Source organism: Centroberyx gerrardi, chromosome 3 (genome assembly GCF_048128805.1).
Source record: "Centroberyx gerrardi isolate f3 chromosome 3, fCenGer3.hap1.cur.20231027, whole genome shotgun sequence".
Taxonomy (NCBI): domain Eukaryota; kingdom Metazoa; phylum Chordata; class Actinopteri; order Beryciformes; family Berycidae; genus Centroberyx; species Centroberyx gerrardi.
This window is the reverse complement of record NC_135999.1, coordinates 25,414,777-25,428,776: the sequence shown is the minus strand read 5'-3', so window position 1 is coordinate 25,428,776 and position 14,000 is coordinate 25,414,777. Positions and strand designations below refer to the sequence as shown.

At 44.3% G+C, this 14,000-nt stretch overlaps 1 protein-coding gene across 5 annotated transcripts in view; it reads left to right on the top strand.

The window, feature by feature from the left end:
* The window catches only part of add3a (adducin 3 (gamma) a), a 125,738-nt gene that overhangs the window by 70,680 nt on the left and 41,058 nt on the right, over window positions 1–14,000 (top strand). For 3 of the 5 annotated variants that reach the window (XM_078282716.1, XM_078282715.1, XM_071896237.2), the window contains one exon: window positions 12,645–12,891. In XM_078282716.1, the coding sequence (XP_078138842.1) occupies window positions 12,697–12,891 (195 nt within the window). In that variant the 5' untranslated portion in view covers window positions 12,645–12,696. Of the gene's footprint in view, window positions 1–4,972; window positions 5,372–12,644; window positions 12,892–14,000 lie in introns of those variants that run through there. The other 2 variants (XM_071896239.2, XM_071896235.2) reach the window with 1 other exon arrangement.

Sequence of the window (14,000 nt, the reverse complement as noted above, 5' to 3'; positions counted from 1 at the left end):
AAGACAGGAGGGGTTTGTAATTTCAGGTGGTTTGTAAGATCCACACTCCAAATAACTTGGATAGATTATACTGTTGGCTGCTCAAAACAGTTCAAAACTGAATTAAATGATCGGTCATTTGAATGCTTCTACTGTCCTTTTCCTCTGTGTTTTATCCTCGTTTAACAATGAGCAAACCACAGACTAAGCCTTTCATAACTGTACAGTACAGCAGCAGCAGCAGGCACCACCAAACACACCCCACTGTTACAGAGTCAATAGTGCAACATGGGGTCTTCATATAATGCTGTGTGTATGGAGTCTATTGAGCGGAGCGGTGGCAGCAGCGGGGCATTGTGCCGGGGAGCGGGGAGCTCGGTTTCCCTGAGTCAGGCCTGGCAGTGCCAACTGGGGATGGCGGGTGTGTGTGTGTGTGTGTGTGTGTGTGTGTGTGTGGATAAAGTGCTGAGTGATACACCAACCTCTGGGAGGGGGGGTGGAGGGAGAGATCAGTCCCCTTTCTGTGCCAGTCTGTACTTTTATTCTCTGCACTGCGGCTGAGGATGCTGTGTGCAGACACTGGGCTGGGCTGGGCTGGGACAAAATTAATATCATGCTAATCACAAGACATTTTTACATCGATACGTAAGGAAGCCTGCCAACACATGCAGAATCACATGTTAAATAATCAAATTGATGTTGAATGCATTTAACTGCATGGTAATGTTAATTACTTTTGTGCATGGTAATGTTAAGTAATTTTCAAATAATAGTCCCTAACAGGTTACAGGTCTTGTTTTCTTAGATATTTTAGTTAGTATTTGCATTGTATCATTAATTTACAAAAGAATGGTGTATCATGATAACACAATATCATTGTTTCATCACAATATGATTGTATTGAAAGATGATAAATGATAATATTGGCCAACCCTATGCAGAGAAATATGAGAAATATACAGAAAATATTGTAGCATGTGGAAATAATAATGTATTTCACACTGTCACTGATAATTTAAAAACTAACGGTGCGTGAATGTTGAATGCATTTGTAGATTGATATATATATAGTCTACTGTCTATAGTATGTGTAGCACTGTGTGTGTGGTCCTGATGTCCCTGTATGGTATATGGTGTGTGTGTGTGTGTGTGTGTGTGTGTGTGTGTGTGTATACTGTGTTACTGTATTAATTGTCAATATGTTTCTACACCAATACCGCCAAGACACATGCCTGGACATTTGTTGTACTTGGCGAGGAAGCTACTGTATATGATACGGTGGAGGTGCTTTCTAACCAGTGAATATAACCAGTTCTATTGTTAATGGTAATGCAGTTTCATAGGCAAGCAGTACAAGTAATTCCAGAGAGCAGACTAGCGGGCATTGTATAGAAGACACATTGTTAGTTGGATAAGACAGTAAGTCATGTGGCGACTGCACCATGGACTCTGTTTGGCGCTGCAGACCGGCTGCAGGCCCTCGAGCAAACGCTCCTCCGATTTCCTCCACATGATGTGACGCGGTTAGAGGAACCGGCCTGTTTTACATAGCCAGCGACAGCTAGCCCATATCTGTGGAATGCATGACACACATTGTGTATGTGTGTGTGTGTGTGTGTGTGAGAGAAAGGTGAAAGGCGCCATGTTACCATTAGCAATCAGCCTCATCACTAGCTAGCCCTCCTTCCTCCTCTGCTGTCAAAATAAGCTATGAAGGTGTGTGTGTGTGTGTGGGCATGCACGTGTGTTTGTTGTTCGAAAATGTAACAAAACCTATAACATCTTCAGACTGATATTGTAATAATTTAAAAGTTACTCCCCATGTAATATAATAATTGCTGGTTAATGTAATCATGTCAGGAAGATGTATTGCATTAGGTTTTATTACAATTTCTCACATTTTGATAAGTTATTAGGCCTACGTTATCTGGAAGTTATTATGTTATCAGGTGCTACGATGCTCTGGATAGTAAAAAAAATTATAGTGGTTTTACCAACACACACACACACACACACCCAACCCAGACTTCTCACACCCACTTTTCATGCATGTTTCACAGTCTCATCATAAATCACTCACACTTCACACCCACCTTCCAGGTCGTCAGAAAGCACTCAAACATCCACACTATCATCAGCTAATGTATCAGTGTGTAGAATCTGTTCATATCTTGACAGCTTTTCAGTCAGTTTTTCAGTACAACATCCAATAGATTTGCTAGATTAGTATTAAGGCTCCCAGCCCTGTTTTTTAACCCTCACAGCGTTCAGTTCAGAGGTTCGTAGCTTGCTGTCGGTTCACCTCAGAGGTGTTAACGGCCTCCAGTGTCAACCTGTCAGTCACTGAGGCCCCGTCTCTTAAACCAGGTCTGTTAGCCTGGAGCGACTGGAAGACAGGCTCCAGCTCTGCATACCTACATGTGCATAAATGCTCACTCACTCATTTATTTATTTACTCACTCATATTGTTCATATATTTTCATATTTATTTTCATTCTTTGCCTCAATAAGCGTTACTACTGCTATTTGTCCCACCGTCTCAATGCGGTAATCCATACCTTTTCATACTTTCATTTATACATTCCTACTTGGTGTGTTCTAGTGCTGAAATTGTTGGTTGTGTATGTTTCTATGACCCTCATTTTGCTGTGTTCCTTTTTATATTTTATTTTTTTCCTTGCTGTATTTCGGCAATCATTTCATGAACAGCGACATGCGGGAGGTGAAGTTCAATCTCAACCCGAATAATCACAATATTTTGACATTATGATATTATAGCATGGTAAAAAAAAAATCATATTAAAACAATTTTGGAACTGTTTTAATAGAAAAAATATTCAGGTCTCGATTTCATAAAACGATGCAGGTAGCAGCTAAGGACGACGTCTCGGCTTTCATTTTGGCGCTGCCTTTAGGTTTTCTGCAAAGCTGCTGCAACGTCCCAACTTCCCCACAAGAGTCATAAAGTTTTGTCTTGTCTACTGACTCATACTCATGCATACGCACACTCACTCTCTCGATGTCTCACACAAGCACATCCACACACACTTGCTCACACACACACACTCACACTCATTCACTCTCATTGTCACGAAGGCATTGTATCTGTCTTGCAGATAGTTTGGCGTTGTGTAGCTTGTAGTGTGACCCTGCTGCTCCAGTGTGATCACAGTTTCTCTTACAGCAGCCTAAACAATAACTCCTTATCATCTAGGCCATCAGGCGCTAAACATCTACTAGAGCTCTTTATTACCCAAGAGCTCTCTGCCAAATACCTGTGGCACTGAAAACTCCTGTTCATGAAGAGGAAATCTTTTTGTGCCAGACAGTTTCATGCCAAAATGAGATATCCACCGTGTGAAAAATGTGACACACACCCTTATGGAATGATATTAACAGCCTACAATTAATGTTAAAGACAGCAGGTGATTCAAGTGCTGTCACTTATTCAGGAAACACACTGTATCCTGGATATTTTAGAGATGTTGAATGAGAAACTTCAGGTAAAGTGGATGTATAGCTAACTCCCAAATCTTTTATGCAATACACCCTCTCACACACACTGTCTCTTTTGATCATTACATCTAGAGTAAACTGAATGAGTGTGACATGATACGTATTAGTGATTTACATGTCAATTTGCATAGTAGTCGGTGACAAGCGTGATACTGTGAAAATCAAACGGCATCATTCATGGTTTGGCTAATCGGTTGTTGACAGCTTGCTAACCGCCTGGTTTGTTTGTTTTTCTTCTGCATGCATAACCTGCTAATTTGAGCTAAGAGCAAAGAGTCAACAAGGTAGTACTAAAGCAACGGCCAAGGTGTCATCAAACTGTACGAGGAAGACATGACTTTAGATCATTTTCATGTACATCGTTTAACCAACAGGTCTCATTACAGGTTGAGCAATCAATGTGTTGAAAAAGACACTTTTAGGGTTGATTTTTGGAGTGTCCATTGGCCCTGTAGGACTGTATTGTAGAAACGCGCACCCAGGCAAACGATGGAAGCAGTGGATGAGATTTTGGTCAGAATCAATTGGGAATCAAAGGGAAAACAATGGGAAAATGGGGTCCAGGTTGAAAATTAGATGAAGTTTCAGTAGAATACAGAGGCTCGTACCTGCCACCCTGATAAGCCAAAAAAGAATATAGGATCCAGGTTGAAAATTAGATGAAGTTTCAGTAGAATACAGAGGCTCGTACCTGCCACCCTGATAAGCCAAAAAAGAATATAGGATCCAGGTTGAAAATGGCCGGAGTTCTGCTTGAAGCGAGACACTGAATCACTACCAGCTTCTGGGCCGATGTGTGTGTATATAGCTGACCTTGACCTCTGACCTCCCTGTGGAAGGGGGCAATGAAACAAGAATTTCCCTCCAGGGATCAGTAAATTATCACATTCCTGTTTAAAAATGTCCTCCTGCATTTCTCTGTAGCATTTCGTATTCCAGTTCGCTTTACATTCGTCCCGAGGGACCGAGGTGGCAGTAAAGGCCGTGCAGTTTTTTTTTTTTTGGCCGCAGCAGGTTGTGTTGCTGTAGTCACACTGCTGCCGGCCAAACTCATAAACACTGACCTTTAGTACAGTCGCTGGGGGTGAGAAATGTAACGAAAGAGGGAGAGAGAGAGAGAGAGAAAGAGGGAGAAAGAGAATGGTGGAATGTGGAAGAGAGACAAGAAAGTGAATGGATCAAAGAAAGAAGAGAGGGGAAAAAAAGGCTAGACTAGACAGAGGGAGCTAGGGAGAGAGAGAGAGAGAGAAGGAGAGGGAGGAGGAGGGGTGGTTGGTGTGTGTGCGCCTGAGCCGTGATTGGTCTAGCAGCCTGTGTGTGTGTGTGTGTGTGTGTGTTTGTGTGCCTGAATCGGTGTGTGTGTGTGTGTGTGCGCTTCCAGCCAGTAGGCGGGGGATTAAGCCCGCGTCACGTGGTTCCTTTAGCTTCTTTTCCACACAAACACACACCCACATTCGCCGAGGACACAGACACACACACACACACACTCACAGACACTCACAGCTGTTGATATACCTCTTTCTGGTCGGTCGGCCATTGAGCGGAGTCCGCAGGAATCTGAGAGAAAACAAATCTGCTATCTGCTGGCAAGCTCGACCAAAGAGGATCTATATGGAAAATCTGGAAAGACAAGTGGACCGACTGGTTTTCTGATTGTCGCCTGGCTCTCTCACTCTCTTTCTGCCTTTCATATCCCGCTTTCTCCCTCCCTCTCTCTCTCTCTCTCTCCCTCTCTTTTCCCGGCGTCTCTATGGGAGTCAGTGTTGGGATTTGAGCGCACACACACACACAGAGAGAGAGAGACATGTGTTTTGACTCGGCTGCCTACTACTACCGCTTGTTCCGTCCCATTCACTGACCGAGGAGGAAATACGAGGTTGGTTGGACTCGGCTTATTTGTTTGTGCTCTAGTTTGTTGTGTTATTACAGCTGGACGGGTGGTTGGAATGTATTGTTTAGGGATGGGATTTCTCAGGGTGGTTTTTGTTTTCAGGTTTTCCAGTTTTGGGAACGTTCAACCCCATTCATTTCTAACGAGAGAGTCCAGTTTTCCTGCTTTTTTTTTGTGCTCTAACAGGCTGCCAGAGCCGGAATCCAAAGGTTACAATCCCTGACGCTGATTTGTAATTTTAGGGGAATTCCTTGTTAGTATTACACACACACACTCCCACACACACTCCCACACACAGAGCCAGTGTTATTGACTCGCACTGGCCAACATGCTTGGCAGTCGCGGCACAGTGAGTGTGAGCTGCAGAGAAGATTAGCCCTGGTTATTATCTCTAATGTGTGCAACAGTAGGGGCCGTGTGTGAAGGAAGACTACATTCATTCAGCACAGGTGGGTCACAACAGCAAGAACATTATCACCATAGCTAGGGAAAATGTCAAATTAACCAGTCTTTAGCACATTTTCCCTCCAAAACACAAATCAGTGATTCAGAAACACCGCTTTTATCATAACAAATGATCCAAATAAGAATAGTTTCTGTGTTGCAACCGGCACCAGAACCAAACGTAGCGCTAAAACGAGGATGGACAGGGAACCAGCACCAAAAAGTACGACTAAACACCACTGCTATGTATCGGTCGCAGAGGAAACACTTCACTACTGGCATGCTGGTGAGCTCAGGAGGGAGCGTTCGCCCCGTCTCATAGCAAAGCCGCTGGAGGATCTGTAAGCCGCTGCGCATTCGGCTTCCACACGCTCCCAAGTTTCACTGCTAGATCTGACGTGCAAGCCTGTTTTTCGACAGGGAAACACACCTTCTCCTTCTGCGTGTTTGTGTGTGTGTGTGTGTGCACGAGTTGCTCTGCCTCCGGCCCTCACCGGAGTTATGGCGTTTGCAGTGTCTGGATTCGTGCCTGCATGCTCGCTGTGCCATTTACAGCGCGTGTGAGTGTGGATATAATTAGCCGACGTACAGATTCTTTCCTGGTATTGTTGCCGTTGGGTCTGAAACACAACCCAAAAGGCTGCCTGTCTATTTTTAGGGGCGGCAGCTAGCAGAGACACAGGCAGCCACGCTTTGAAGCTTCCCCCAGGCATGATAAGGATATGAGTAGGAGGTGTGTGTGTGTGTATGGGTGGGTGTGTTGGTGGGTGTGTGTCTTATCCAGTACAAGAGTGTATTTTTGTATGCGTGTGTGCGGTGTGTATGATATTATTCAGTATTAGTCTTACTGTGTGTTTGTGTCTTTTTACTGAGTTTGCATGTGTCAAGCGTCTTGTACAGTGAAAGGCGAAGAGAGAGAGAACGATGGACAGAGAGACACAGAGATGGAGAGAGCTAAAGAGACAGTCAGACAGACAGAGAGAGAGAGAGAGGCAGACAGAGAGAGAGAGAGAGAGAGAGAGCTAAAGACACAGTCAGACAGACAGAGAGAGAGAGAGCGACAGATAGACAGAGGTATATGTAGGCTACAGAATAGCTGGCTGTCATCAGATGAAGAGGGAGAGTTGTGTGTTATGTGTAGAAAGGCTGTTTGAACCGCTGGCTCAGATCCAGCTCTTAATGTCAGAGGAGTACTGAGGCATTGTGGGTAAGCTCTCTGTATTGGTGTCATTAGCTTCCATAATATATAGAGATAGAAGAGGGAACTACTTGTAAAAAAGAAAGAAAAAACAAACTTTTAAGTGCAGTCACGCTTAGATTTTACGTCAGTGTGGCCCCGCTTTTATTGACGTTTCATAGGATAGATAGATATTTTAAGTCACTTATGCCATGTGTGTCTTATCTTGTCTATTCTTTATACTGTCCATTTTGATTGTGCTATTAAAATGTTGTCGCACCATGGGATACAGGTGCTTTTAAAACTGAAAATACCTGCTGTGGGTATCATAGTTTCAGAAACTGTGCTGTAGAACCTTTTTCACCTAAAGTCATGAATTAGTTTATTGATTTGTGTAGTTTATGCATTTATGCCTGACTAATTCTATATAATACATGCAAGAATCCTGCAGCATATTTGATTAACGGTTCCCTGTCATGCAGTGACCTCGTCTATTGTAGCCAAAGGTTAAGGCCGGGCTAGATGGAGGCTCCGGCTCTCTCACTCCCATTTATCAAGTGACTCCTAGTAACCGAAAACACATTAAGCTGTGATTGGTTTACAGCGGCCTTTAAACAACTGTTTATATGAGAACGGACAGCTTCCCCATAGATAAAGACATCTTGTGCCTGCAGCGCTGGTGAACAAATGAGAGAGAGAGGGAGGGAGGGGGGAGGGTCAGTATAGGTCACGGGGTGAAAGGTCGCGGTCACCTTGCCTCAGGCTGCGGTCATAGTCTACCGCCCCTCAGCAAACAGTCTGCCCCGTCTGGCTGCCACAAATTAATGGACCATAAATCAATTACAATACTCTGCTGTCATTTGACTGGAAATCTGAAAAGGGGCAAACATAACAAATTTTTCCAAAACTTTTGGCAAAACTTTTTCATTGTGTTTACTTCATTCAAGTCACATTTCAATAAATCGCAAAAGAAAATCTGTCACGAAGCATGAGATTTACAGTGGAAACATTGACACGATAACATCAGTATCTGATTCCATCCTCATTCGGTTGGATTGTGACCTTTGCCCCCGCCACCCCCCCCCCCCCCCCCCCCCCAAACCTTCTCAACCGTCGATTTCTCTGGATGGGACCAGGATGCACTGGGGCGCGCTGAAACCCCCGGCTAGAGGGTTTGGGACGGGGACAATGATCTATTGACAGATAGAGAGAGGGGGGGAGGGAGGGAGGGACGGCACATGCTGGGGGCTGCTGGATCTGCATGTCTTGTGACAGAGCAGGGATGGGATGGCATAGTGTGTGTGTGTGTGTGCGTGTGTGTGTGTCTGTCTGTGGTTAAAGGCCTTTCATCTCCACACTCGAGGGAGTAACAGCAGCAGCCTGGCTCGTGGTGTAAACACTGGATGGTGGGAGGGGTTGTATGGGAGTATGTGCTTTGGAAATGTGGGTGTGAGGGTGGGGGTGTTGGGGGGCCAGAGGGGGGCGTGTAACTTTATTTTGGAGAGGCTGCAGCTGTTGCATTCGACTACGTGGGATTCCACCCATCCAGCAGAATTTCAATCTCGTGCTCATGCTGTCAATCTCCCCTTTCCACCTTCTGCTTCGATGCACTTTGCTTGATTTTATCTTTTGCATTTCAGTTAAATTTGACATTTTCAGGCATTGGAGCGACTTTTAATGATTGCAACAGCACATTAAGTGTCAAAATGTAAAATTATTGATGTATTGTACCACAGCAAATCATTTCACAGTCTTGTCTCCTTTTTAGTTTACCCATTTGCACCTTTCATTTTGCCATAAAGTTTAATCACACATCTTTTCCTTACCTCTCATTAGTTTTCTGCCATCTTTGTCTCCCTAACTATGGAACCACCACCAGTGACTTTAGTTTGTACTGTATATTCGATCAGACTGCAGCCTGTCCTGTGCAGGGCCACTCAGTAAGCAGAGCAGAGCAGTGCAGGCCGGCGGGAGGATGAATTCAATATCAGGTTACGTAACGCGGCGCTGCCCAGCTGTCTTCAGTTTAAGAGCATTTTTTTGGGGGGGCTTTTATTCATTTCCATGTAAATCACAGCTTTAGTAGGGGGATCAGGTTCAGACAGAGAGATATGAGAGAAAGAGAGAGAGAGAGAGGGGATTCCTATGGATTGACTGGTTTAGGGTTAAGACCATATAGGAAATGTAGGACCTTGAAAGGGAAACTTTGGCATTTTGAAATGCCGTTTTTTTTTTTTCTTCACCAGAGAGTTGTCACATTTGTAAGTTTGTCATATGTTTTTTCTAAAATGGGAAGATGTTAGCTCGCTGTGTGTCTGTGGCTATCCGTCAGCTCGTTGGGCTCTGATTGGATGTGTCATTTTCGTGGCAATTATCAAGTTCCCAAGCCCCCTCCCCCCTTGTCAGGGCCAGAAGGAGGCATCCCATTGGTCAGCAGGCTTTGGCTCGATATTGGCATATTTGGCATACTGTCGTGTCTGGTGTCGCTCTGGGCATCTGGGCTGGCTATCAAGAAAGTCTCTTAACTGCTGGACTAAATGATGTGAATACAGTTTGAATATTATTTGAGGCACCTTACTAACATTTTGATGATACATACAACACCTATACAAGCCCTGTGATGCAACATAAGAGTCAGGCTTTTGAATTGGATGTTGATTTCTTATTAAAAATGCTCAAGCCTCAACATTTACCCTAACAATCTGTTCAAATCGAGGCCATTTAATTTGTGTTCCTATATAGAGAGCATGGCACTAATGCTGCAAGGGTTAAAGGGGTTTTATTGTAAGGCGCTTGGATAAATACATTCACTAAATCCGCCTATATGTTGTGTTATGTAAAAATGGAGGTTATTCATAGATGCTGTGAATGTTAATATTTGGGATAGTGATGATTCTTCTGGTATGTAACCAGTAACTAGTCAGTATTCTCCTTAGGAAGAGCCTTTTAGGAACCTGTCTTCCTTATCCTGGCTTCATTTGCATATGGTTCACTCCAGACCCATTTCATTAAATACACACAGACTTCATGAGTGTTCGGTTACATTAGGAAGGAAGTCTTGCTTGTATGTGTTAGATAATCCCTCAGAAAGGAAGTGTTAAATGTTGTTGCTGGCTTTCTTACAGATTTAAATTGGAGCACAGGGAGAAAGTAGCCATACGTGCCAAGACTCAACACAGCGGGTTTCTATAGATACGAATGGAGAAGTGGGGTCGTGCGAGTTTCATTTACGCATTGGTTTGGTTATGTTTCACAAGGCAAAATTTAAACCGGGCCGCAATCTATCAACAAAAGCCACATTGGAGCAGTCATTTGCGTTATTGTTCAGGAAATCGGTGCGGTAAAGGACGTTCTTTCAGGGTAAAACTCATCCTTAACCAATAACTCATTGCATAATGCACAGTGCTTCCTGTGGTCGGGTCGGATCGCGGTCGGATCACATTCTCTCGTGCCGACACCATCGTCTCAACAAGGTCTAGGTCTAGTTGTTATTTCAAAAGTTTTTTCAAACCCTGGAGGAGGAAACTGAACCAGGTGTGAAAACGGATGTAGATTCCCATCCAAACCACGCATTTTTAGTTAGTCACTGAAATAAATCTAAACATCTGTTTTATAGTGGAGTTTCGGAGACTGTCATGATGGTAGCTGACCTTTGTCAACTTTTACACGTTTGGCTGTCACTGCTGTCAACATAAAACAAGACTGGGAGCAACGCTTTAATTTATCTGCGCTCCCCATGTACCTGGACGGCCAGTTTGAATTGACACACACCACACCGCTATACCCAATCCACTGTCACTCTGTATGTCACTCCACTTCTCTAAACCATCGTTTTAAGTGGCATTTGACCTGAATGAGCAGCTTAACGGCGCGCGTCAAAACAAATCACCTCCCCAACCCCGTCTTTCCCACCATATTGAGTTAACAGCAGACAAGGATAAGAGGAGGGAAGAGAAGGAGTCGCCGTAAAACTTCAGCGGGCTGGCTGTCAAATAAAGTGACCAGCGGGGTTTTGAAGACAATGACAGCAGTGGGATCTCTTTCTCGCTCTCTCTCTCCCTCTCCCTCCAAGTCTAGGCACCATCTGTTCGAGCTACCACAAGCCCCGCCCCTCTCTAATACGCCACCAGCTTATCCTCCGCTGCTACAACTACAGTCATGCCGCAAAGGACGCTGGAAAATGCAGTCTGTCCGTCTCTCTCTCCCTCCTCTGCTCTCTGTATATTCATCAACCAGCACTTAGCCTACGTTTGTTTATGTCTCATCTCTTTATTGGCCCGGTCCCTTGGCGTGAGGACAAGGCGTTGTTGAGAAAGTCAGCCACATTGGATGCTATTAGGATATTGTAGCCATTCCCATATCCTGGGAAGTGTTTGTTGTCGTACCAGCTGACCTGGAGACGGACGGAGAGAGTAAACTAACTCGGTCCCACCCAGTCGTGACCCGGACGGTCAGACACAACTGCTCTAACTCTCCTTGTACACTTTGTTTGCTCCACACATTGGAGTGCGTTATATGTTGATAAGTGTTGTGTGATTGTTGATAGTGCTGCGTCTGTGTGTTTACACTGGGACCAGAGTGTATGGAACAAAATACTGCTATTAGGACAGTGGGGGGAGGAGGGGGGGGTGGGGTCTGTTATTGGCGTCCTTGTGTTTGCCTGTCCAACCATGCAGCCCCTCCTCTTCCTGTCTGGCAGACACACTCACTGTCACTGGCAGGTCATCTGCTAATGATGGAGCATTCATTATGTTATTTGTCAATAAGCTGGACTGTCTCCTGCCAAAAGTTTCTCACTGTTTGAATTTCAATGAGAATCCTCCAGAACTTATTGAGCTGAAAGGGAATTTAATTAAGTGTTGGGGCAAGTTACTTTTGAAAGTAATTAATTACTTTTCTTTGTTAGTTACAAAGTTACTCATTATTAGAAGTAATTTGTTAGAGTACTTTTGCTTTCTCCACTTACTCCAAAAATATGCCATAGCAACATAGCTTGTGCTGCCGGTGTTGTCAATCATTGTTTTAAAATGCAATGCGAGACCATTGCTCTGTTTTTAAAATAGTAAGTAAGCATACTTGGATTGATGTTTTTCAATTAGCAGCATGTTGTCTGCACAAGATGCTGTGGGATTTTCACTTTTTTCTATTTATCTTTTAACGTTAACATGTTAGAGTCCAGTAACGCGTAAAGTAAGTTTCCTTACTCCCGATATTAAACATCACAGCTTGTCCATCAGTGAAGATTGTTTTAAGATAAGATAAGATAGCACTTTATTAATCCCCTTGGGGAATTAATAAAGGTACTCATTACTGTGTTTTAGCACATAATCCTACCTGAGCAACTATTTTTCAACAACACATTGATACCAAATAAACAGCAGATTATGAAACCTGTGCACAATGTCAAAATGAAATGGATGAAAATAGACATCAGACCATGAGACTGTCAAAACTGTTGTTCGCCTCCTGATGACTGTGTTGTCTAATGTTGATATACCATGTTCACACAACTACCTTGGTTTGAATCCCGGCTCCTGCTTTGCTGCTGCACCTGTCTGTACTCCTTTCCTTGTGTCACCTTTCAAAAAAGCCTGATCCTTATTCTAACTTCTCCACCTCTCTTCTTCTTCTCCTCAGGTGAGAGTCGGAGCTGCAGCGGCAGAGGCAGAGCGAGCGCGGCGGAGCAGGCATGAGTGCGGACGGCCATCAGGAGGTGGTGACCACCCCTCCCCCGCCCGGCGGAGGGACCAAGGAGCGCTACTTCGACCGGGTCAACGTCAACGACCCGGAGTACCTCAGGGCCAGGAACATGTCGCCCGACCTCCGGCAGGACTTCAACGTCCTGGAGCAGAAGAAACGCGTCACACAGATCCTGCAGAGCCCCGTAAGTTAAAGGAGGGGGGAGGGGGGATATGTCCTGCCCAGGGAATGTCCGTTTAAAGCTATATACAGATATATCACACAGATCCTGCAGCGTCCTGAATGTTAAAAGAAAGACGAAGCTTCCTCAAGTTGAATCAGATTTTTTGGTGAGAGAGAGAAAATGCCCTCATCAGAAGCCTGTTATTTAAACTCCGTCTCTTGCCAAAGTCGAGGGAAGTATTGCTAATTAAAATTTGAGTCGATCATTTGTTATTGAGATCACAGAAGACCTTATGAACTTGAAGCAAGCGGGAGAAATTTTCACCTCGTTACAAATAACTTGTGAAATCAGTTCTCACTTTCTCTTGCCGGCGGTTACCATTTCTTAACCCAGTGAGTTTTGGAGAAGTTACAACTGTGTGTGTGCCGTGTGTGTGTGTGTGTGTGTTTGTGCGTATTTGTGTGTCCATAGTGACAGATGTTGTGACAGTAACCGCAGAAGCACAGCAGTCAGCGGCCTGTTAAAACCCTAATATAACCGCGGCCCACCACACCCTCACTGCAGCTCTCCCAGCTCTCGTCCTCCGGGCCAGCGGCTCTCATGTTGGGTCAGGTTTTGCTGAAGTAAACAATCTCTGAGCTAACGGCCTATATTTCAGCCAATATAAGTAATGCTGTTGTTTGATTCTCTTTCCTTGAGGTCTGCTGCTCTAGTGGCCGAACTTGGCGAAGGTGCTGCAGGGACAATTAAGGGTTTGATCCCCACGCATGCTAAAAATGTGTGCACTTATGGTACTGTTAAATGCCAGAGGTGCAGTAAAGTTCACAGTGAAAAACTTGCTGGTGGACGCTGCTGTGAGGTTTGAATTGAGACAGTCAGGTCTCAGCGCTACATTTATCAAAAACAGACTCATTGTTAGACAGTGATTATGAAACTAACTAGCTGCACTGCTGTTTTACAACTAGCTGAGAACGACGGTGTTTTCGGGAATTTTCTATAGTTCCATTGTTTTAGTTTGTTTTAATTGTTTGCCTGAAGAATCCACTGGTCACATAGCTGCCAGTCTTATATTTGCCATTGGTGCTTTTATCCAAACAGACTTACTAGACAACTACTGTGACTGTATACAT